Source organism: Ctenopharyngodon idella, chromosome 6 (assembly GCF_019924925.1).
Source record: "Ctenopharyngodon idella isolate HZGC_01 chromosome 6, HZGC01, whole genome shotgun sequence".
Taxonomy (NCBI): Eukaryota; Metazoa; Chordata; class Actinopteri; order Cypriniformes; family Xenocyprididae; genus Ctenopharyngodon; species Ctenopharyngodon idella.
The window spans coordinates 15,905,712-15,932,446 of NC_067225.1; the positions used below are offsets into that span (position 1 = coordinate 15,905,712).

Below are 26,735 nucleotides of genomic sequence, written 5' to 3' on the forward strand. Positions count from 1 at the left end.
CATCTACATTTTCTCAGCAATAAATATTCAGGTTCTCATTCATTCCAAATCAACAAGCATCTTTAAACACACAATTCATTTACACTCTCTTTGGCTCATCTTACCCTCCTCAAATAAACTTCTCCACTCTCCTGTCAGCAGAGGTCTTACTAGCTCAAAGATGCATTCAGGTGTGTGTACCAAGAGGAAACACAAACATGCTCACACGCACACATATACACACGTAAACACACCCCATGCCAACACAACCATCTTTCAGACAGAGGCTTGTGTAATTGCATCTGGCACAGGCTCACAGGTTTATATTGACTGCTGTGGATGTTCACCACGCTGCCGAAAAGGATGTTTGGTGGCGAGACGGTGTCGCGTTTTTTCTCTATTTGTGGCCTCGCTCTGTTCCCCACTGCTTTACCCATCGCTTTCGCCACAGAAACACTTATTGCTCAGTGGGTGCTCTTTCATAGCTCAGGAGACGTAGAGATCTCAGATATGCATCAACTTTTTATCAAAAAAATGGACACAAATGAGACAATTGTTGACATAAGAGTGTAAGGTTGATAATGTGAATTGCATGGCTCATATTATTTGGTCTGGGAAAACTTTAATGAGAAATGTTCATGTTGAGATCTCTGACTTTGGATTGCAGAGTTTTATATCTTGGCAATTTAAAATTCTGCAGAGAGCTCTACTGGAACTCTAGAGGAGACATATGTGAGATGACGGGACGCTTTCAGTAAAAAAAAAAAAAAAAAAATCTGAGCAGCAGGACAGCATCATTTGTGAAACTCAAGCTAAACATTTTTTTGTGTGTGTGTGTAAATTATTTGTAAGACCATCTGCATAGTTTTGGGGATGTATGTGTCCCCTCAATAGCTATGTATACATGCACCCAAATAATTTGTTTATAATCGGATTGAGGGCTCAATTGAACTGAAAAGCCTTCATGTAAACACCTTAATCGATACATTTGAGCTTATTCCGAATGAAATTATGCTCAGATTGAAAGGGGGACTGAAATAATCCAATCAAAAGGAATAAATAAGCATGTAAATTCTTCAATGCACAGGCACAGTGCCATGATGCATATGTTTTTCATACGTTTTATATCATATGAACGTGTCTTACTTAATTCTTAATTGCGTCTCATGTCTTATAAACTGGTCAGTGGATGAGACTGAATATTTACTAAATATTTGTTTAAATGCTCTATTCACATAAATCTAAAAAGAAAGCTGTCATATGTCATCAAGGCAAAAATGACAATTATACTTGTGGTAGGTCTAGTGACATTATACATTATTTCCAAATGCAGTGTAATACACATGTAAATGAATATGTGAATTGAATTGCAACATTTAGGGTTCAAAACTACTTTACACAGAACTTTCAGAATCTGGAATCGGACTGGATGCATTCTGTTTGACGAAAATGAGAGCATTTGTAAACATACATAGTGTTTGGTAGAGTTGTCAAAAGAATTCATTCCATACCAAACACTAGAGTTGCCAAAACCGACTTCGGTAACAGTCGGTACTGAAATTTTAAAAATGTGACGCTTTGAGCGCTGTTGAGCGAATTCGTAAACATCTCTGATTAGCCATTGTGTTAACACACTCATCAGATATGTCTGCGTTTGGCTTCAATGATCAACGCTTCAAAAACATTGTAAATAATCATCAATGAAGCTCTTCACCGAGTGCTTACACAGATACACTTAGGAGTCGTGGACTAGTCCGCTGATAGATGCCTGCTTTCAAATGCTCCCTCTCCTGCTTTCAAAACGCTTTCAAATTCAAACAGTTCCATATGCTTTCAAACGCCCCTGTGCGTTGATCATTGTAGCCAATCACAGACATATCTGATGAGCGCGTCAACACAGTGGCCAATCAGAGGTGTTTACGAATCTGCTCAACAGCGCTCAAAGCGTCGCATTTTTAAACTTTCAGTACTGATTGGTACCGAAGTCGGTACTTTTGGCAACTGTAGTGTTTGGTATGGAATGAATTTCACCGCCTTAATCATGCTTGTGGATATATTATCAAAATTATTTAATGTGAGATGCTGGTAAATTAATATTAGTAAGTATCAAAATATACTGCATATTTTCTGAACTTAAATTACAAAACGATCAAATATCTGGATGTTATTACAGGACTGAACATAGTACTGTATTGTCATCCATCTTTTTTATATTAAAGTTGACATGAAATAAAATTTCACCATCCATGCAAGTTTCATTTTTTATTTATTTATTTATTTATTTATTTTTTACAAATGTTTGACCATTCTGGTGACATATGGCAGACTTCTCCAATCATTTAGTCCATTTAAACTCTTTCTCTTACTAACAGTTGACTGCAATCTCACATTCAGATCTGCCTCCATCCAATCAACAAATGATGAAAAGAACCAATTCCCCGCCCAATATTTTATTTCTTTTTCGATAATCTGTTTCACTCTGATGTACTTCACAATACGGAAGAAATGGCCTGTCACTATTTTTGTTAGACTTTAATTAACACTCTTTAAATCACATTATCAATGGCGTAAATCTAAATTAAGATTTTTCTTTTTTCCCATACATTATATCTCTGTCTTTTAAAAAACGATTTATACACTTTCATTCATGTGTTTTATGAATGAGGCATATTGTTATCTACTATAGGACAAACAATTGAGATACTAAAAAGATCTCCTTTGAGATTTGTCTTTTCTCTGTATCTGCTTTCAAAACATCTTGCCTGGAACATAATCAGAATCCATATCTACACACATATTTTAAATCCAAACCATTTAGTATTTACTGCACGGCAGAGGATATTCACACACACACACACACACACACACACACACACACACACACACACACACACACACACACACACACACACACACAAGGAATCTCTCATTTGGTTGTCATGGAGTTGTTTATTCATGGAAACCATTGAGACACTGTTTTGATCGAAGCAACATTACTTACAAATAACCAATGAGATCAGCAACAACAACTCTCCCTGACAACATTATTGTTTTCCAGCCATCCTGTGAAACAGAACAGAGTTACTTCACTCCTCTTCACCCCAAAATAACAAGATGACAAGATCCAGGGCGTTCCTCCCTGCGCTGAGGGAGCTCAGAGGAGAGCTGGAGCTGGTTTAAGTAAAGAAAGCCACCCCCCGAATAGCCAACCGTATTTAGTCAGGCTTAATGAGAAAATGAAAGTGGACTGGTCAGGATCTCTAATCATAAGCATTGCTATCCTGGGGTGCATTTCCCGAAAGCATGGTTAGTCAACTATGGTCGTAAGTCACATCGAACTCTATTGGTAATGACGGAACTTGCGACCATAGTTTGCTTTGGGAAACGCACCCCAGGATGGGAAATGGACTTTCATAATGGATTTTTTTTAAAGCGATAACATGTTCTTCTTTTATTCATTATTATTTTTTATATGCTATTGTAGTATTTATTTATATTTTGAATGAGCTTTTATTTTTTAGTTTCATTTTAGTTTTAGTTAATTTTATTATTTTTATATATTTCAGTTTAGATTTAATTTATTTTTGTTTCACTTTTAGTTTTAGTAATTTTTTCTTTTTTATTTGTTAGTTGCTAAAGCAACATTTCTGATTTCCGTTTAGGTTATTTGAGTTTGAGGCTTATATATTTTTCAGTGTTATTTTTCAATTAATGAAAATTATTTTTAACACATTTAGTTTTAAGGCACCCACACACTACAAGATAATCGGGCCAATTTTGGGCTCAGTTCTCCCCTTCCGACAATCCTAGGTAAAGTCCCGATTATCTTGATGGCTCTACAAATTATCTTATCAGATTTTTCTGTGGCATGATGTGTGTTAAGAGTGATTGAATCTGCTCCGAAGAACGTCGGGGACACACCGATCTCAAATCGTAAATATTCAACATGATGGAATTCAGAAGTCCTGTTGTGTGGGGGGAACCCCAAGGACATTTCATTTCATTTTCATTTCATTTCATTTATTTATAAAGCATAAATAAACACAACGAAAGTTGACCACTGTGCTGTACAGAGAAAAGAATAAAATAAAAGACACAGTAATAATAAAAAGACATCACTAAATTTAAGAAACCAAGAGTTATAATGAATGAAATGCAAGAGTAAGAAGATAAGACTGTAACTTAAATTTAAAATCATATACGGACGAAGCAGATCTAGATAAAGGAAGACTGTTCCATAACTTAGGCCACTGCAAACTAGGGATGCACCGATACCGATACCAAGCTCATGCACTCGTACTCGTAAAAATACCCCCAATACCAAAAACCTATACCTCGCGTGATGTAACTGACAGAATTTTCTGAAACAATGTCAGGCGTGTGGAAATACTTCAAAATTAATGATGACAACCCACACATTGCGAACTGCATGCTTTCAATCACAATTCGTTATCGATTAGTGAAGGCGGGATAGGCGGAATCGCGGTGAATGACAGACCAGAAGTGCTCTCTCTCGCGTGCGCGCTCTCTCTTTCTTGCGCGTGATCCCAGTTCTCTCAGACAGCGTGCGATCAGTTCTCCTCGCATCTGAATGGTCAAGTGCACACATAGTTGTCAAATTGTCCATCGTGTGGAGTATCTCATGTATATACAGTCGGTTATGGCTTAAGTCGACGTAAACATTTAGGTGAAAACAGGATATGTGTAAGTATCCATGGGTCTTAAAGGGACCGTAGCCTATATTTGTCATTAATGTTAATAAAACAACAAAAGATGTTAAATAAATGTATACATGGTAAATAAACCTACTGTATCTGTAAAACAAGTTCATTTAATTTGTATCTCTATAGTATTGTTTGTAATTTGTTTGTAAGTTTCTTTTTATATAACAACAATTATATAGCTATATTGATAATTATGCCCTTTGAAGGTTATTGGACACTGAAATTTTTGTTTTTTAAGTTTGTGACAAGCACATAAAAATTATTACTTTTTTCATTAGAGTAATAATAAAGAAGCTGTCCTACATTCATTAGTCTCACTGTGTTGTGCTTGGAAAACTGCCACATCACCAAAAAAAAAAAAAAAAAGAGAGAGAGAGAGAGAGAGAGAGAGAGAGAAAAAAAAATTAATAAATGTATAGGCATCGTTATCGGTATCGGCCAGAAAAAAAAATATCGTTACTCGTACTCGGTCCTTAAAAAATGGTATCGGTGCATTCCTACTGCAAAGGCACGGTCACCTCTCAACTTCAATCTTGATCTTGGATAAGACTGAGTAATACTGTCTGAGGATCGCAAGCATCTAACTGACTTATTCATAAAAGGTCTGACAAATAGTCAGTGCCAGACCATTTAAAGACTTAAAAACAAACAGCAAAATCTTAATTTCAACTCTATAATGCACTGGCAACCAATTAAGAGACACTAAAATCGGAGTAATGTGTTCTCGTTTACGAACCCCAGTTAAAAACCTGGCTGTGGCATTTTGGACCATCTGAAGCCGTGACATGGAGGATTGAGGTAATCCAACATACAATGAGTTACATGTGTGACTCTTTCAAGATCTTTAAAAGACAGGAAAGTTTTAACTTTTTACAAAAGTTTAAGATGAAAATAACATGTCTTAACGACTGAATTTATATGTTGGTCAAACTTAAGGGAAGAATCAAGAAGAACCAATTTTTTCACAGTTTTTCACAGACGCATGTACTCTGTAGATTGTCACGTGGAACGAAACAATACCCAATCAGAAAGTGAGCTGACGGAAGACAGAAGCATAACACAACTTCATCCAAACTTAAATTTTCTGTAAAAAGCAGTCCAAACACTATTATCACCATTTCTTTTTGTCCGTCCTCCACCATGTTTGTTTACTCTAAAGTCACGTTTGTCCGTGAGAGATTTTGTGAGATTTCTCGTGTTCACAGTCGGGACTCTGGTTGTTTGTGAATGGAATCTGTTAGTGTGTGATGTGCTGTCTTGGTCACATCGCGGCACTTCACGCACTATAGGAAGATATTTTTTTATCATCATGTTTGTGGTTTCTCACATTTTGAAAATCTGATAAGATTTTTAAAAATCTTTTAGTGTTGGCCAGCCTTTAGTTAACAATAATGACATTGCTCTTAGATATGGCTGCCTGCAAGCAATAATGTTTTGCGAGTGTTGTTTATTTATTGGTTGGATCCATAGACTGTAAAAAAAGATGGACAACGCACCTTTACTCTCTTCTATTGTAGTAAGTGAAGCCGCCATGTGTGCCAATATGGCGCTGATATCTTGAGTCTCGAGTCTATGCAGTAGTGAGCGCGAAGTGGAGCCGCAATATCAAGGTCCCGCCCATACTCCTGCAGAATCGGATAATACAGTTAACTCATTATGTCGTTGTGAAATAAACATTTCTGGAAATGTAAAAATTAAAGTTAAAGCTCCAATCTCCTCCCGAAGATCCAGAAAAAAGTCAGTTTTCTTCGCTCAGAAAAGCTGTCAGTCTCAGCTGTCAATCATGACGTCAAAACCTGCATTTTTATAGCATCAAATAACTAACAAAAACCAAACTTATTTCAAGAATGAACACTTGAACTAACATCAGCGTGATTAAAAACTGCCTAAAATGACAGAAACCATCTTTGAAAAAAAATATTTGACTTGTAATTTGATTGTTTGTTAGTTTGTCTCACGTCCCATTACATTACATGGAGAGGGTGGGGTTTATGATCTATACTGCATCCAGCCACCTGGGGGCGATCGAGACACTTTGGCTTCACTTTTCAGGACTTGTGTGGCACGCTTGATTTGATCGTATATAAAGGCTAATTCACACTGTACCAACAGACGCTGACCAGTGGCAACAAATGCATTCATCTGGTTTTGTTGGATCAGTGTGTTACCCCTTTCACCGTTGATCGGCGTCGTTCGGTGCATGTGAATTATCCTTAACAAACTAAAATATTTGGAATTACACATATAAAGTGAAAATGGGGCATATTTGCGTTCTTTTACATGAACCTGAGATACATATAATACAAATTCTCCTCTTAGAAATGAACGTGCATGCTGTTATTGCTAAGAATTCCTTGTAAACTCCAATCCGGTCGCCCGCCACAGTGGCTGGTAAATAAATTATGCACCAAAATACCCAAATTTGGCTGGTAGCTGGTGTTAATTCCCCATCATGTCCCTATCACATGAGAAAATCACAATGAAATGAGAGCAAGAGGCCTCACTGGTTTAACTCTGTCACTCTCTTCCTGCCTTATGTACACTGTAAATACCTTTATGTAGCTAGCGGTTCTATGCAATAATCATTTTCAAATGTGTTTTTAAACCGTAGCATTCCAGAGGAATGTAGTGCTGAGAGCCACTATTATTTCCATGTGTGTAGATACATTCTGCTCTCCTGCTTGTGTTGTGCATGCGAATGTACAGAGACACTCCGTATGTACAAATATAATACATGCTTTATTTCTTTGTCTGTGTAAGGGGCTTTCTTAAACATGTATACTGACAACCATATTAATATCTTCATAACTTTTTTCGTGGCCACAGAGAGATATCCAACTCTACTACACCCTACATTCTCTTTGTGTGAGTCAGTCCACTTTTACTATGTAAGATTCGGTCTTTCCTCCAGAATTCAGAACGCCGTAGTTGTCATTCATCACCTGGGTATGGGAAAGGGCTATTTATTTTGTAAAACTGCCGTCAACACAACTCTTGTTGCATGGCACAAACTGAGCACAGAATGAAAACGAACCACAGTGAAACATGTTTTTTTGGTCTGCAACCAAGACTCGGGTTACAGATACTTTTGAGATTATGAATGAGAAAAATTTAATATTGTTCTAGACCACAAATTGAGTTATTTCCTGTAGAGACAGGATATATTCTCATGTCAGCTTCATGTAATTTCATGCAGAGGAGAATGTATTGAGGTCATCCTTGGTTGTTTATTAGCATTACAACACTCTTGTAAATATCTAACTTTGTATGCAGTGCTAATAAAGAGCATGTTTATGCTTTTGGCAGAGCCTAGGGCAAATTACGAGAAAGGGTTAAGATTGTGTTTGTGACAGATGCTTTAGCAGGTTGCTGCAGTCAAATCCTTAAAGTGCTCACAACCAATATGATTGACTTGATAAATGAATGAAAATTTCAGCAGCAATCCGTGACTCTTGAACCTTGGCCCTCTCACCCCCTTCCCTTCTCAGGAAAAAAGTAAACTCAGCCTAAAATCAGCCTAGCTTACCATGTTCTCTTTTATAGTACTGCATAAGTACCTTTGACAAGAAATGCAACAAGCAATCAGCTTAGTGATATTGAGAGTTATCACCAAAATAAAACAAAATGTAATAAATCCACTTTATTCTCAAATCCTCATTACAAATAATTGCATCATCACACAATCTTTTCAGCAGAATATGGTGAAAACTGGCAGGGTTGCAAAACGTATGACACACAAAACCAACAAAATTTACTGCAAGCCAACACATCATGACAGCACTCAGACCAAAGCAAATTAATGACAGACACTTCCACATCACAGACAGAGAACAGCGATCGTGGCATTTTCACAGCAGCCGATTAAATGAATGTAACAGACTGTAATAAACTTAATACTTGGGAAAAGTTTAACTAGTATGCAGAATTACAATTAATGTGCATAATGGTCGCTGAGTTGGTAAATTCACAGGTTGACCAGTAATTCTGACTCTCAAATAAAGCTTAACATAAAAAAAGAGGCATCAGAATAAAATCGGTTGGCATGTGACCTATTAGATTTTCAATAACTTACCTAAACAGAACAATTCCAGCAGTAAAGCTTTAGCTTCTTTGTTGATGCTGTCGTCCAGGCGTATCATATAAAGTTGTTTGAAATGCTTTCAAAAGCTTTGGCTTTCTGCACCAAATTAAGCTCTAGTGTAGGTCTGCCTTACAGCTTTTCTTTAAAAGTTAATCTTAAACGGTGTGGATAATATATTAGCAAAGATGTCCTCCTCACTAACATTACTTGTGTTTTCCATAGCGAACAGCGCTAGCTCTTTTATCAGCTTTTTTTTTTTTTTTTTTTTTCACATATCCACAGGTGGAGGGATGATATGATTGAATATCATCAATATGATATGAAATTAGTCTCTCATTGACTTGTTCATAGCTGGATCGCCAATCACAGATCTGAAAGCATAAGGTGGAAAAATTCTAATATGGAGAAAATGGGCTTCCACACAACACAAACTGAATAGGCAGATTTTAAGAGTTTATTTCCTCAAAAAGATTTAGATGTTTATTGTCAATTTATGAATTCCAAAAATAACCTTAGAACTGATGACTTTATTTAAAAAGTTTTTAATTTTTAAACTATTATTTAAAAGTTTGTAAATGTTATATTTATAATAGTTTAGACCCTCTTTGAGGGCCTAGACAGTTCCCCTTTGATATTTTGATATTAGCCATCCTGTACTCTACATGGATTAGCATCAACATCGGCCATTGAAAAGTCAACCGACCAGTATGACTGATAGCACAGAAATACTGGTGCTTTGTGTGAGCCGATGATGTGATCTGTTGGCCCCTTTTGTTGCAAATGGGAATTTTACTACTCAAGCCCTCTTTCTCCACTGGAACATCTCAATAATGAGTCAGGACTGTGAAAAAATAGACATGATCCCATTGTTGAGCTGTCAGCACATACATTCATCCCTCACTTCACGTCTTCCTTTTGCTTTTGGCTTTGATTTTATTAGCCCTTGTCTAATGGTGACATCATCTGAATACACATACAGCCCTCACAGTTAGTGTGGGATCAGCCAAGGCAATGAGCTCACACTATTTTTTTGTTTTACTACAAGAACCTCCTTACCAGGCACCCTGACACACTGACAGAATTCATCCTTTCGTAGTGCAGCTCTTCTAAACTCTCACACATTCCCTGTTCCATGCCGGAACTATTTCCGGCTCAATGCTCCGTGAACTGATCTCAGTTCCAGCACATAGCTGCAGCAGATGGCTTAAGTGCGTGTAGCATCGTAGCCAAGTCGTGCGATTTTGTTTAAAACTTACAAACATGGTTGGAGAGGAAGCAGAGGGTTTACATCTGCTCACGTCTAAGCACAAATCATCCCAACTAGTTCAACCCGACTACTCCAGGGTCAATGACATGATGCTCATTTGTTTTTTGTCTAGATTTTTTAATTTATTTAAAGAAAGATCATAAAAAAATGAATTCATACAATGACTTCAGTAAACCTGTTCTATGATGAACATGTTTTAAGTTTCTAAATTCATTTTGATAGTTTTTCACAGAATAAAGTTGAACATGTCAGGGTGTTAAAGCTGTCCTAATATTATAATGAAAAAAAAACCGGAAAAAAACACAAAAAAAAAACACCATAAGGTTAGCATCATGTTTTATTAATTATTAGAGAAAAAAGTGAAGTGAATTTTTTTTTTTTTTTTTTAAGGAAATATATTATTACTCTTTACTTGATGGTCACACCACATCACATTACGTATAAACTTTTGATGAAAATGTTTTTCAAAACCCATGAATACAAAGAATACATTTCTAAGAACTTTGTACATCCATTTTAAGATTAAAGATTTTTTCATCTCTTTATTTTGGACCATTGACCCTGGAACCAAGTTTCTACCTCTCAGGCCCTTAAAGTTGGCCCTATATTTTTACAATTGAGTAATGGCTTTATAAAGCTGGTTGTCTGTGGATTATCCCTGCCAACCCTTGTTTCCTGGTTCCAGCACTTGGAGGTCCAAAGAGGCAGATGGGAGTCCTGGAGTCTGAGCAGAAAGCTGGTGTTGGCTGCTTTCACCACCCGCCCTAAAACAAAAGGCCTGAAATCCAAACATCTCATTGTAAAACACAGTTCCTGTGACGCTATTGCCAATCTTCCGCCAGTCGTGAAAGAGCCTCAGAGGGGGCTATGGGTAGATACTTGTTTATCAGAATAATCTCAAAACATTGTTTTTGTCAAGGGAGGTCTGAAGAAGACCAGAATAGTTGGCATATGCTTATCTTTCATTGTTGGTGACCAGCATGGGAAATTGGCATCTTCAACGTGCTTCTTAGCTTTCTTGGTCACCAGAAAGATGCTTTACCAAAAAGAACGTTTTTCTGGTAAACAACAGCTGTTATGATCCACAAACTAGACTAGCACCAAACCAGAACTAACCAGACTGCACAATTGTTCTGATCTAAGCTGTGATCTTCAGCAGGGCCTCGTTAATTTGGGGACTGTGTTCGATCTGGCAAACGTTTCTGAAATAATTGATGGCGCAACATCTTAAAAAGTTTGGCTGTTGTAAATTTGTTGCTCTTTCTGTATTTGCCAAGTGGCTGTTTTCCTGATTTTTATTGCCTTGGGAGGTTAGCAAAAACAGTCTCCCTCTCCCTCTGATTTTTAATTGAAACCATTGAGGGACCAATATTGGTTTTGCAATGGAGGTTGATCTGCAAGAATGCTCTACTGTGGCACTTGCAGACAGATGGTGTTGTTTGTTCCATGGCAGACTCTCTCTCTGGTTCACAGGAACACGACCATGGAACTTTGCCAGGAACTTGATTAGCTTTCTGGAGTGAGCAGAACAAATCACCCACAAATTTATTTACCGCCTTCATCTTTTCAGCACGTCATGGCACGTTTGTTTCCCCCCATCTCGGGAGCTCACGTCGCATCTCTTTCCCCCACTCTCACGTCAGTTTTAAACACTTCATCATCTCCTGCAGATATTTGTGCTTTCTCAAGGAGAGGGTGTTTCATAGTGAACGTTTTGGAGATTAGTGTGCACTTATAATTGATATAAAGCATTTGGCACACCATCTCTTCTTATTCTTGACATATGGTTGTAATATGTAGATGCTGATAGGCAGAAGGTGCAGGAAATCCAGTGAAATATGCATGTAGGTTACTAGGTTGAGAACAGATGTTAATTGGAGATATTAGGAGGACACAGGTGTGATGGAAATGGTGCATATGTTGCCTTCTTTGGCCAAGGTGTAAACGAAGGTACCTTTACAAAACCAGTGCGAAAACCATGGCAGCAGTAAAATTTCATAACCCAATTTTTCAAACCTTTGGATCAGCAAATGCCAGATGTCAAGCTGTTCTTGCTTTCTCAGCAGAAGTAGATAAAACATTCTGGTTTGGCTGGATAATGTGATATTTAGTTGGGTTGTGTAAGACTCAGCAACTCTGTAGGACATTTCTGAATCTATCAGGTTACCTCACAGGGTCTTTCAGAGATCATGTGGGCCTGAGCACAGACTCAGACAGAGTCGGACTCCAGAGAGCAGAGCATGGACATTAGCTCATATCTCTGAGCAAACCCAGGGCTAAGCTCCAGTCTGGACCTGTTTACCGACAGATAAGGCATAAACAGGAAGATTTATGCAGGGCTAAGTCTGCTGAAATGTTCCAGACGGGTTCTTGTGAGTGTGAGAAGAGCAGTACTGAGAAGTGATGACACTCAAGACACTGAGGGAAACGTCATTCTTCTCAAATGAGACACTGCTCCAATATAGACACTTTGCAGTGGATAGAAAACTTTTTTTTTTTAGCCTTTTTGCATCTTTGTTGGATAGGTACAGTGGAAAGCTGAACACTATCACTCAACAGGTCATGTTCATTAATAATGGCATGCAAGTGTTCTTAGTGTACAGAAAAGGTTCTCACACTAGAACTTCTTCCGGAACAGGTGCGTACACATAAATTAGTTCTTACCCTCTAATTTTGATGTATCTGGTTTACTAAATGAGGGACTGTTAACACAGTTTGTAATTGGAATATACACACCCAAACCATATCCATTTAAGGACTTTCACTCCCGTTGCTCTTAAGATGAACTATCACCTGAGAAACCTTTTTAAATATTTTGTATGCATTGCTTATATACATTTTTTCCCATTTAAATTAAAAGCACAAGCTACCTTTGTGATGCTCTGATGAAAAGGGTTTATAGGGATAACAAATATAATCATAATCTAATGACCAAAAAGAATGAAAATAAAGCTTTTTTGTTCATATTTTTTAACACCCAAATAAAGAAAAGAAAGATTTTTGTCTTATTTACCCTGGAACCTGTTTCACATTGATGCAGATGTAAAAATTGACTTGGATGAGGGTTTACAGCCTGAGGTAACTGCCTCCCACTGAGAGATTCTGCTGTTAACACACACCACTAATTATGCTTAATAAAGGTGAGCAGCAGCTTTCAGCACACTTTACTGACACTTACCACATCACTCATGAGACACACCATTAAAGAGAAACTCGCATTTTAATCGTTCTCTGTTTTATTTCTGTTTACAGAAGTCTATGTAAAATAAACTAAAACGGTATCTGCGCTGTGTTCTTACTTGCCTTTCATTCTGAAGTCACTCTGAAGTCATTATTACCTCATTTTTTCATATGTGCATCATTTTCAGGTACAGCATTTGCAGTCAAGCCAAGTCTTTTCTATAGCAGGCAATACTTCGATATGTTTTATGGTTATGAATGTGTGATATACCATGGTATTTACATGATTATGCCAAGGTTCTACTCTTGTACATGTCCTTCTTTTATACAATAGTTCTATAAACAAGAAGTTAATATTGCCTCAGTCATATTTCAACATTGGCACATTAGTGTGTATATTCTTTCTCTGCCAAAAAAAAGGTCCAAAAGAAGTCAAAGTATCAAGCTTTGCATGTCGTCATGAGCCGATCGTGTGAGTTAGGTGGAGTGACAGCATTTTTCTCTCCCAAAATGTATTGTAATGACTGCGGATCCACTTCAAGTTTTCCTTTTCTTACTGGTGAGAGAAACCCAGCACTGAGCGATCCTAAAATGATGGGTTTTTTTTTTTGTTTTTTTTGCTTGTGTAGGATGCATTGTTGGAGGGTTGGTAGTCTGTTTAATTTCTTTAGAGATTTGATGACAGTCATATAACTAGTACTTTTGATGCCGTAGACTCATGTTTTATTATATGCTATAATCTTTTAAAAACATGTATGTCCATCTGTATGCTGGCATTGAGTTTGATGGCTTTGGAAAGGATGAAGATGGTTTGGGGTTGGGGGCTGGGGGTTTGGCTGAACTCCAGAGTGGGTTTATTGCTTTCATATTCCCTTTTGAAATTCTTGAGGTTTGAAACTCTTCCCAAAGCCTGGAGCTAATTTAGTTTTAGGCTTTTCCTTCTAATTCTTTGAGACTAATTACAGCCCTATTCCCGCAATTAAATCGATAAACTCCTCTGTGTTCAGTTGGGCATGCCAACAGAAACCCTCTCCTCTCCTCTCCTCTCTTCTCCTCTCCTCTCCTCTCCTCTCCTCTCCTCGCACAACAGCTTATTAACCTTTTCTGCGTTACGTTAAACTACCATTCAAAGGTTTGAGGTCAGTAAGATTTCTATTTAATGAAATGAATCATTTTAAAGCAAGGATGCATTAAATTTATCAAAGTGACAGTAAAGACATTTATAATTTTACAAAAGATTTCGTACGTTTGATGCTGTGGAGCCGGCCAATACAGAGTCTGCGTTCTGGAGTAGAACACGGTAGCTCTGCAATGTGTCTTCAACGTAAACTGCGTAGGAGAATGACAGAGTAGAGCGGAAATTATTGAATAAAGCCGTTATTTTTGTTTTGTTTTTGCGCACAAAAAGTATTCTCGTCACTTCATAACATTAAGGTTCAACCACTGTAGTCACGTTGACTATTTTAATGATGTCTTCACTACTCTTCTGGACCTTGAATGTGGTTATTTCATTGCTTTCTATGGGAGATAAAAACAACTCATTTCTGTTCTGAAGATGAACGAAGATCTTGGAACGACATGAGGGTGAGTACTTAATGACAGAAATTTAATTTTTGGGTGAACTAACTAAACTAAAGTTGTTGTTTTTTTCAAATTGTAATAATTTTTTCACAATATTACTGTACTGTTTTTACTGAATTTTTATCAAATAAATGCAGCCTTTGGGAGCATGAGAGACTTCTTTTAAAACATTAAAAATCTTACTGACCCCAAACTTTTGAATGGTAGTTTATATCAACTTCATACACCAAAACTTGGCCCCATTTCCCTCCACTGTAATTGCCCCCCTTTTTTGGTATCGATTGATCTCTGATGTCAAACCCTCAATATTCCTTTAAAAGGAAAACTGCACAGTTTTACACACTGTCTACAGTACAGAGGAACCCTAAAAATAACCTTCAACCGAGGCCTAAATTCTTCGACGGCCTCCATGCCTTTCTCATGTTTTTTCTTTTTCTTGTTGAAATTTATCACTCCTGGCAAGGATGGGGCGTTTGCCTGGGGAGCCGTCCAGAGGTCAAGCAGATGTTCCTCATGGTACTGGGTCGTGCACCAGGACAGATCTCAGCTCATTCAGCACGTCATATACCTCTCTTTATCTCTCCCTCACTCCACCTCTTCTGTCTGTCACCGCACAATAGTACACAAGCCTCTGGCTGTGGTTCAGATTGGCTGTCTGGCTCTCTGTGCAGCTCGTATGGGGTCCATCAAAGCTGTGGTGTGATATAATGGTTTAATTGGGGTTGCCAGCACAGAGCCGACTGAGAGTAGAAAGAACACCTTTGGGAGAATGAGAGAGAGAAATGAATGGAAAAAAACCTCACAAGCATGGAAATGTAATGAGTCTGAGCTGTCTAGACCGTGTGCTTGGCTGTGTGGAGCTGTATGGCGAGTTTTTCAACATATGTGAATGTTTATCTCTCTGAAATGGAGCATGTGGACCCAGGGTCCATTTGGAGCCAAAAGGGAGGACTTTCGGAGCAAAGCCCGCCCAAGTCAAGCAAGACGACATGCAGAGAAACTCACAATGCAATGCTTTATATGTTTGCAAGAGCGTACACACGTTTGCCAGCAATCAAATGAAACTTAAACACGTTGTTCATATATTCTCTTTCTTACCTCGGGCCATGTTACTTTAATCTTTTGCTCACATTTAACTCTCTTTAATTTCTATAATTTGCACCTCATTCTTTAAACATAGCATTTGAAGGAAATCAAGCACATAACACATATTTAGAGTATCCTGGATGAAAGGTTAGCTGGCAGAAGCTGACAGGAGTCCTCAGTCATGAGTTGCTATGACAGCTGTGAAGTGTACATACTGTTATTTTTCCTGTCCACTACTACACTAACACAACTCTTTCTTTCTCTGTCTCTAATTATGTTTACATGTAGAATAATAATCTGTTTATAATCAGAATGATAGCTCAATCACAATGAAAAGTACTAAAATAAAAAACACCTCAATTGGGGAAAAAAGAAATCGTGATTTGGATTCGAAATGAAACTTTTATGTGATTGGAAGAAGCATATTCGGAAGGTGCATATTTGAAATAATTTGTTACGTTAAAGGGTTAGTTCACCCAAAAATAAAAATAATGTAATTTATTACTCACCCTCATGACGTTCTACACCCGTAATACTACACAAGAATAATTTTAGTGCGCCAAAAAAAACTAAATAACGACTTTTCAACAATATCTAGTGATGGCCGATTTCAAAACACTGCTTCGAAGCTTTACAAATTATTTGTTTTAAATTAGTGGTTCGGAGCTCCCAAGTCACGTGATTTCAGTAAACGAGGCTTTGTTTATGCGATCCGAATCACTGATTCAAAACAAAAGATTTGTAAAGCTTCGAAGCAGTGTTTTGAAATCGGCCGTCACTAGATATTGTTGAAAAGTCGCACAAAAAGTGTTTTTGTCGCTTTATAATATTAAGGTAGAACCACTGTACTCACATGAACTGTTTTAAATATGTCTTTAGTAGCTTTCTGGATCTTGAGAGGTTCAGTGACGTTGCTGGCAATAGAGGCCTCAGTGAGCCATCGGATTTCATCAAAAATATCTTAATTTGTGGTGAATGAAGATGAATGAAGGTCTTATGGGTGTAGAACAACATGAGGGTGAGTAATAAATGACAGAATTTTCATTTTTGGGTGAACTAACCCTTTAAAGAATAATTGGCATGTAAAACTTTAAATTCAACTGATTTCAACTCTTTTGCAGAATAAATAAGCACCTTTTATTGTGTTTTTATGAATATATAAAACAACATATTATTGGGGTAGAAGGGCTCTTATTGTATTTTCTGCAAGAGCCATGTTTTCTTTAATAAAGTCCATAGCACAAAAAACGATGCCATGTTATCCTAAAACTGTGAATTCCTAAACTGTGAATTCCAGCAGGACATCCCTCTCCCACCAATCTTTGCTACATACTTTTATCCATGTCTAGTTATTAGAGGGGAAAAACAATTTTGAGACTTCAAATTCCTCAAAGTTTAATCTTGTTTTTCTCGTCACTGCTGGTTGCATTTCCCCGTATAAATGTGGCTCTTCACATGCACAGATATTGTATTCAGAATACATGTGATGCACATCTGTACATATAAACAGTGTGTTTGCAATCTGCAATCAGTTTCAATTTATTCACATAGACAAAAAGTCTCTGCATGTAAACAATCACTGTCTGCTAAACATTAAAGTTATAGTCCACCCAAAAGTGAAAATTCTGTCATCATTTACTTACCCTCATGCCGTTTCAAATCTGTATGTCTTTCTTTCTTCTGTGGAAAATAGTGGAAGATATTTTGAAGAATGTTGGTAACCAAACAGTTTTGTTTCCCATTGACTTCCATTATATTTTTTGTCCATCCAATGAATGTGAATGAAGTTGAAACTGTTTGGTTACCAAAATTCTTCAGATTATAATTTTACATTATACAGGTTTAAATGACATGAGGGTGAATAAATGATAACAGAATTTTCTTTTTTTAAGGGATTAGTTCGCTTTCAAATGTAAATTACCCCAAGCTTTACTCACCCTCAAGCCATCCTAGGTGTATATGACTTTCTTCTTTCTGATGAACACAATCGCAGTATTAATAAATATCCTTCCGCCAGACCGTCTTCCATATTCTTCTTACGAAGAAAGTGTAAAACTCTACCAGTTCAAAAAGCTTACACTACATCCTATGCCTTCCCTATTCAACTTACGGAAAAAGTGTAACTGATGCAACGGAAGGCGGTCTGGCGGAAGCTAGATATTAACTTAAATATAACTTGTTAAATATGTTTTTTTTTTTTTGTTTTTTTTTTTTTTTTACACAAACGCATCGTGTCGCTTCAGAAGGCCTTTATTAACCCCAGAATGTAATACCAGTGTACTGCAAACTACCTACTAATTTTTTTTAAGTATGCATTATCATAACTTTAATATTAATTCTAACCATTTGAAACCATAGAATGCTATATTTTTGGCATATCAACTTAGCCTCCATATTTTATTTAATGGTATCAAATAAAAATTTAAATATAATCAAGTAATGAATAATAAAATAATAATAATAATTTAAAAAAAATACACTGAAAAGGATCAGTTTGAGTACACTGTACGATACAGAGGTTATTGTAGTGTGTTCTGTTTGTATACTGCATATTTTCACAAATGTACTATACAATATGCATACTGTGCTGAGTCTACATACTGCATAACAAAGTATTTGATCCCCTTAAAGTCTGACTTTGATGGTTTGCATTGCTTTTGCATGTGTGAAAGTGTGTACATATGTTGTCTATAAGGTTAATCGCAGCCATGAGCTCTCCATTCTACCTCCTGCCCGTCTCCTCTGATGCACAGCAGTGTGTTATATAAACAGTGGAAAGCAGACACCTTATTATGTAAGACGACCATGTGTAAAAATATGGAGCACACATTCGAAGAGGCTTTCAGAAAACCATCAAGACAAAGTGTTAAAGATGTGTTTTGGCAAAGATTGTGTGGAAGCTTTCGTTTTGGAAAGGCCTGTTGTGATACTCTTTTTCCTTTCCTCTCATAATCTGTAGTCTTGCCCTTAAACTTTATTACCTTAGACTTTCTCCCTGTGAAATGGGATGTGCATATCAATACAGCTTTGAGTTTTATGGGCCTGTCTTCATCAACAGAGAGATCTTTGTTTCTTGAACTGTCAAGGGGAAAAAATTCTCCACGAGTTAACAAAAGGGGTTTGTATTGTACATCGGGGTAGCTCAGACAGAAAAAATCTGCCAATTTCTCTTTGTAACACAATTGTTAAAAATCATGCGTACATAAGAATTATTGTATGTTGACAAAAGCCAAGATTACTAGTTCAGAAGCTTCGGTGTCAAAGTGATATGAAACTGGAGTTATCATACCTGGAACTACGACATACTTGTTTAGTTATTGAAAATGAATCTTATCAACCAATCAGAATCAACACTGGTAGAAAATACATTAACTGTTTTATTTTGTTGATTTCTTAGGTTGCAGAGGGATCTGAAGTGCATTTCGAGGCAGGAAATTTCTCTGAGTCGTGTGAGGTGAAGGTGGAAAATCTTCCTTATGGCAATGAGCACCTGCTTTCCTGGGCCCATCATCGTTATCGTGCTGTTACGTCTTTCAGCGAGCTCAAGATGGCCCATGACATCTACATCAAGGTTGGAGAGGGTATGTATCTCTGAGCATGCACATAGTGTTTTACCTATTCCTCAAAGTATTTTTTTTTTTAAATAATTATTATTAATGTTTTTAGAGCTCATGACACTTTTGCTTAATCAGTATTTTTTGTTAAAAAATACATTTATTTGGCCTATAATAAGTTGTTGTGCTATTGTTTCCAGCCACCTCTGAACTTCAGGCATGGCCCTATACATGTTAATTCACTCTCAATGGTGCCTATTGACTGTGTTTAGTAACTGGACCCATGGGTAATAAAGCAAATCCCAGTGAAGCCACCTCAAGTCATTCTAATTTCCACTTGGCAACATTCAGTTTCATTTAAAAATAACATGGCAAAATCTGTGGGCTGTTTAAATGGCAGACTTTCTCTGTCTCTTGTTTGTAATCAGTTGATTTGCTTGCATGTCAGGCTCATAAGCAGCCGAGAGATGGAGAATTGATGGAAAGGCCAAGTAAACATACGGGAAGAGTTTCAGATGAAAGCCCTGACTGCCAGCTTGTGCGTACGGGCCCTTTGCCAAATCTGAAGCCTTTCACAACAGTCCTTTTAAAAAGAGAGGGATGAGGGAGAATAGCAGACCTAGAGGAAAAAGGGAATGAGCAAAGGGAAAGTTTGGCAGGGAGGGTATAGAAGAAGCACAAAAGAAAATAGAGCCCAAAACAGAAAGTCCAAATTTATAGCAGTGCCAGGAAGCCTTGCAAGATTCTGCTAAGAAAGTGACTTAGCCATGTGCCCAATGACATGAGCCGTAGGGGGGGAATTGGCTTATTATCAGAGAAAACTGTTTAGGGGGGTTTAACTTAAAACTGACTCTTGGACTTTGATATGATGTTTGAGTCAGACAGGGCTGCCACATTCAAATAGAGTTTGTTGTTTACTCGTTGAGAGCTTGAAAGAGAGAAAGCAGAAACAGATACTTGCAAATACACGCCATTAGCACAGTGAGCCGCAGGGATTGTTTGAAGAAAGAAGAAAAGGACAGATCCGGCTGTGTGTTTCACCCAGGGCTCCCCCACTGAGTTCTAAGACCAAGCCAGCGACACGTCTGACTTCAGCATCTATCAACTGTCAGGTTGCCCAGTTAAACTGCTGGTGCTAATTTTTCAGTCCGTAAAAGAACATGAGATTCCAGTACTGGAAGAAAGTAATGACTGCATCATTCAAAGTACTCTTTCCTGTCTCTAAGCTTGTTTCGGTCAGCCCCGTAAAACATTTGGCCCTGCGGTGTTTGAATTTGAGGTTTGGCAGTGATTCAAAAGGCTATGTTTACCTCTACAGGAGAGTTCTGGCCTTCTACTCTATCTCAACCCTTTGTAGCTCCGCATGAGAGCGGACATGCTTCTGATCTGTTTGCTGTAGAGAACAGGCAACTTTCCCCCAGTACCTCAAAGAGCCAGGAAGAGCAGAGAGTAAGAGATGCCAGCCTTTCATGAGGAGTTGACACTCATCACCCTTGCGCTTTTTTCCAAAAGCGTAATGGCCAAATAAGGAAGCATCTGTCTTCTGTTTCTCTGGGGCAAAGAGAAGAGCCATCATCTCTTTTGTGGAGGAGCAAAGAAAACCGTGTTCAAGAGTAGAGAGGATTTTTTTAGGGAGTAGTTAAACTGGGCCAGGACAGGTCGGGCTGTGTTTTTGATTGAATGAGGACAATCTGCCAGTATTTGGCCATTTTCAAGACTATAAACATCGACTGATAACCTTGTCCAATTGGTTGGTCAGAAGTGTTCATCTCCCTACTTTGAGAGTTCCAAATTTTACTGACAGGTTTGTCAATGACTGCTTATTTTTTTTGAGTAAATATTGTGTACAACTAATTTGCCGTCATTTAATTATACTGGACACTACCGTTCAACAGTTTGGAATCAGTATTTTTTTTTTTTTAATAAATAAATAATTTTATTCAGCAAAGATGCATTAAATTGATCAAAACTGACAGGAAAGAGTCGTTACATTGTTACAAAAGATTTCAATTTCAAATAAATGTTTCTTGAATCCAAAAAAAATGTATGTTAGTTTGCACAAAAATATTAAACAACACAACTTTTTTCAAAACTGATAATAAGAAAGGTTTCCTGAGCACCAAATTCAGCATATTAGCATGATTTCTGAAGGATCATGTGACTGAAGACTTAAAATTCAGCTTTAAGCAAGGCCGTAACCATGTCTTGAACATTGGGGGGGGGGACCTTTTTTTTAATAAAGCCTAAAGAAACAAAACAGTGAACGAAATTGCTGCTAATACAATGTTATATCGTACAATAACAATTGTAGGAAAAAAAAATAACATTACGATGTCCAGAAATCAATTTCAATAGTACACTGAGAACTCATGTTTAATGTGATAGTTTCATAATACAATATATTGTTGGTTCCGAGATTCTTCAATTTAGTGAATAAATACATAGATCCGCAATGAACATTTGAATTCCCTAGTGGTCTAGTGGTAGAATTTTTGTTAACAGTATCAAAGGTTCCGTGTTCTAATCCGCCCTCGCATAGTTTTTTTTTCCCCCCTAATTAAAATCAAAGATGTCCATCAATGGTTGTATATCAAGAGCAGAGACACGTTTGTGTGCATTTGTTTTGTGATTTTACCAGAAAAACAGAACCTCCGCAACGGCGTTAAGTGATCAATTGACGCCTGTCTGTGCTGTGAAGACTGTGCACGAGCAAAAGGAGAACGTAAACCCCGCCTACTTTTTGATTTGATTGGTCATCTCAATCATTTTGACATTGACGAGCGTTCTTAGACAGCTAAGGCAGACCAGACTAAAAATTTAACTTTTAAACCTTTTTGTCATCCTAACAACATGCAGAGTGCTGTAATGAAGTGCAGCAGAGCAGTGCAAGAATTTCAAATATTGAGGGGGACGATTTGGCCTTTTCTAATTATTGGGGGGGACAAGCCAAGTGATACAAACAGTGAAATGTTCCATCTGATTATAGGACTGTAACTAACTGTTGGTTAACTATTTGTCAGTCAAACTTTTTTTTTTCTGTGTCCTCAAAGTTCCTATCAGCCCTTGGCATAAACATATCTCATATTTGTTTCAGACCCTGTCTTCTCCGAGACCTGTAAGATTGATAACAAGTTCCTCTCTCTGAACTACCTGGCCAGCTACATCCAGCCCCAGCCATCCACAGGGTGTGTTCTCTCAGGTCCTGATAATGACCAGGAGGTCCACATCATCGAGCTCCAGGCACCAAACTCCAGCAGGTGAAGAGAAGACTGTTGTACAAATCAATGATTTTTCTATAAAAGTTTCTGGGTGTTTCTGTAATACAGCCCCTACAGTAAAGTGCAGTCACATTCATATTAATTATTCATATTATTTTATCTTGAAAAGACTTTTAGTCTCTTTTAAAAGACTTTCAAAGGCACAATATGTAATTTTTCGCCGCTAGAGGTCGCTTATTCAAAACAAAGGCGTAGCTTGATGACACCTTGATTTCGCGGAATCATGGGAGGTGTTGTCTTCATGTCTACAGCCAGTGGGAAAGAATCCGACGAGACTCGGGCAGAAATCATATTCATGGATGAGCTAATGTATTAAAGATTTATTAACATTACTGTAGTATGAAGCAGGGTGTGGCTGAAAGCCGTTGTAGTGGAACGAGGCCGCTGGAGTGAATCAAATGAGATTTAAACAATAAGACTTACTGTGTTGAACTATATAACAATGATTAGACTTTTATTTTGTACTCATACATTTTAATTTCTTAACTTGAAATGTTTGAGTACACTAATTCATACATTAAGCTTAAAATCTTCATTTACTAATGTGAACATTTTTATTAGTGTAAACTTAGCTAGCTATAAAAGGCTAATTCAGAAAATGCTAACTTGCTAATTTGCTAACATGTTAACAATAGCATGGTATAGCACTTGCTGAATGAGTGCAGGAATATAAAGCATTTAACATACTTCCTCTCAAACCAAGCTGCATGCACCACTTGTCACCATGATGGTAACTCTCCCACATTAACAGAAACTCTTGTAAATTAGCATAACAAAACATTAATCACTACTAAATCTCCCACTTAACGTTAATCTTGCACAAAAAAACATTATATAACACTTAATTTTAGCATTTGCACTCCCTTTTGAGTGCCATGGGCAAAACATGCTGGGAAATAGAAATCCCAACCTATTTTCAGTTAAACTTAAGTTCGTCTGAATTAAAAGAAATAAATTCATAAAACACAAACGAAATTAAATGAAACAGTTCAGTTTACTTAAAATATATCAGTTCTGTGAACTTGAAAGAAAAAGAAAGTGCTAAATATTCATAAAAGTTAATTTGACTGAACTAATTTGTTTAATTTAAGTTTGTCCTACTCAAACCAATTAATTATTTTGAGTGTCAGGGTTTACAGTGCATGGTTTCCTAAAAATAACTGGAAATCGTGGGTATGATGTCATTGATAGGTGACACATGGATATGGTCCATGTCCTGGTTAAAATTGCTTATTTTTCTGGATTTAAACATTCTTGGAATCATTTGGGTTAATGTAAGTGCACAAGTCAACAAAATATATAACATTGTTCTTGTGGTTTTTGGATATTTTAATCCAAAAATCTTACATATTGTGCCTTTAAAAGCTTTTTAGTGCTTGTACAACAAAATTAATCGCTCTGTTAAACCAAAAGAAATACAGAGAAGAAAACATGCTGCTGCTGCTGCGGAGCAAATTACAAAGATTTACTCCAAAACTCTAGGCTAAAACCCAAGAGTAAAACGTGCTGCTGCAAGACAAAGGAGAACCCTATAGCAGATCTAGACAGGTGGTGCTGGGGAGGAGGAGGGATATAGACATAGCGCGCAGAACTATGCTCCATCTAGTCAGACTGGAAAAGAAAGGCAAGCGTAGGTAAGAAGAAGCATTGGCAACGAGCCAGTCAGCAGCACAGAATATTTTCATGACTGAACTTGGTATTAAATAAACAGGAGTGAGCATTAAATGCTGAGAATGATGGGAAATGTACACTATTGTTCAAAAGTTTGGCGTCAGTAAGATTTTATTTATTTAATCATTTATTTCAAAGAAATTAAAACAGCAAGGACCGATTAAATAAAGAGATGTACCGGTCGACCGGTCATTAATCGGAACCGGCTGGGTTTTGTGTTTGATTTTGGCTGATCTGTTTTCCAGAAGTACACCCATGCACACAGACTGCACTGGAATTATTTACCAAAATGTCATCTATGTGGAAATATTGTTAAAGTCTGTGAATAGGACGTTAAGATTGCAAGCTGTAATGTCTGCAAAGCACAAAGAAAAAGTTAATTGTGGAGGAATTACAGCGAAGACATTCAGCATGACAAATTCGATCCGACATTTGAAAGTCCATCACCCGAAAGACCATGATGAGTAATTTAAATGTGTTAATACTGCCAAACTGATGCAGACACCAAGAAGCAAACAGGCATTGGTCTGCTCAAATATTGGTCTGCACTTTCCTGTGCTTGCTGAAGTTGCCTGAACGTATACCTGTCTGCACCCTACATTAGACAGTGAACATGTTCAGCTCAGCTGATCATGTGGTAGACAAGAAAAGAAGCAGACTAGCTTATAAAAAATGCTGCATTCACGCCATGTTGCAATTACCGTAGTCACGAGATGACAGCACGTGACATTTTATTCGGAGCTGTTCACATCCTCGGACTAGGAATTATACATTTCTATGGCAACACTATCAAAGCCTATATGAGTCTGTAGCGTTCAGGTGGTACAGCGGTCACGTGGTACATGTAGGAGCTTTCAGAAAATTCCCATCTTATAAGCTGCTTTTTACAAGTTGAAATCTTGTAATTACGCTAATTTAACGCACCTAAAGCTAAAATGCTTCTTTTTGTAAAATGAACTTTCAAACATTGTTGAATGAAAAGCATAAATAAAGAAAATATAGCTAGTTCTGTGTAGGATTGTCATTTTATCTTAAAATTACATGGACATAATTTGATTTAAAAAACATTAGCATATTTGTTTACTCATTGCATAAACTGATTGCTTAACATAATGTTTTAAATTGTTTTATTTATTCTGTTTTTTTGTAATTTTACAATGCTAAAGACTATTTAGTTTTTGCTCTAATTAAAAAAAAATGCCGATTCTATATTGTAATTCTTGTTCATGCTCTCGTTCATTCATTCTTGTCTGTTGACAGAGAGTTCTTTCAAAATCATAAAAAAATCTCACCAACCCCTGACTTTTGAACAGCAGTGTACATCATTAAATTTGCTGTTGAAAGTGAACACCTGAAGGCCTTACCAGATAAACATTTCATGTAAAAAAAACCAATATTTCTGTGCATATGGGTGTGTTTAGTAATACCATGGTGTGTATATTTACACATGACTGTTCATGGATGGGTGTGTTTGCTTTCGTGTGTAAATGTACGTGCGTGTTTGTCATTTTGGGTTGTCATTGTGTTTCCTCCGGATCTGTACAGTTTATTTGGAAATGGGCAGGAACTAGAGTATTGTTGATACTGGAAAACTCTGCAGGGTAAAACTGTCTCTGCCCATACCAATATCACTCACTGTTGCCTAATAGTGACTCAAAAACTGAAAAACATATCTAAAGATATGCAAGCATCATGATGGATCCCAGCACTGCATTATGTGGTCTGTTTCACATGTGTCCAGCTTTGTTTTCTAGGAAACGATCCAGTTTTTTAATCAATTGGCCAGACAGAAAGCATGTTAAAACTGAGGTTTAAATTTTCCAAGATTCTTACGGCCTTCCTTCCATTGCCTCTCTCTTTTCTCTCTCTCTCTCTCGCTCTGAGTAGTGCATTCCAAGTGGATGTGATCGTGGATATAAGGCCACTGGATGGTGACGCCCCACTCCATCATAACATTGTGTTGATTCTGAAGTGTGAAAAGCCAGTGAATTGGGTCATCAAAGCCCACAGCATCATCGGCAAACTGGACATTGTGGTATGATGTTTAAATTGTTGGCCACATGCAATATATATATAACATTGTATATTATAAAAACATTGCTTCACATGGTAATTTATATTGTATAAAGAAAGAATGGTAACACTTTATTTTAGGGTCTTTTAACTAGTTGCTTATTAGCATGCATATTACTAGAATATTGGCTGTTTATTAGTACTTATTAAGCACATATTAATGCCTTATTCTGCATGACCTTATTCTACATTCTTAATACTACCCAATACCTAAACTTAACTTACTAACTATTAATAAGCAGTAAATTAGGAGTTTATTGA

The 26,735-nt window shown here is 37.2% G+C and overlaps 1 protein-coding gene across 1 annotated transcript in view; it reads left to right on the top strand.

Annotated features, from left to right (window-relative positions):
• Positions 1-26,735, top strand: part of tgfbr3 (transforming growth factor, beta receptor III) — a 122,283-nt gene that overhangs the window by 66,816 nt on the left and 28,732 nt on the right. The window contains exons 5-7 of the mRNA XM_051896724.1: positions 19,296-19,479; positions 22,547-22,709; positions 26,289-26,436. Coding sequence (XP_051752684.1) covers positions 19,296-19,479; positions 22,547-22,709; positions 26,289-26,436 — 495 coding nt within the window. The remainder of the gene's footprint in view (positions 1-19,295; positions 19,480-22,546; positions 22,710-26,288; positions 26,437-26,735) is intronic.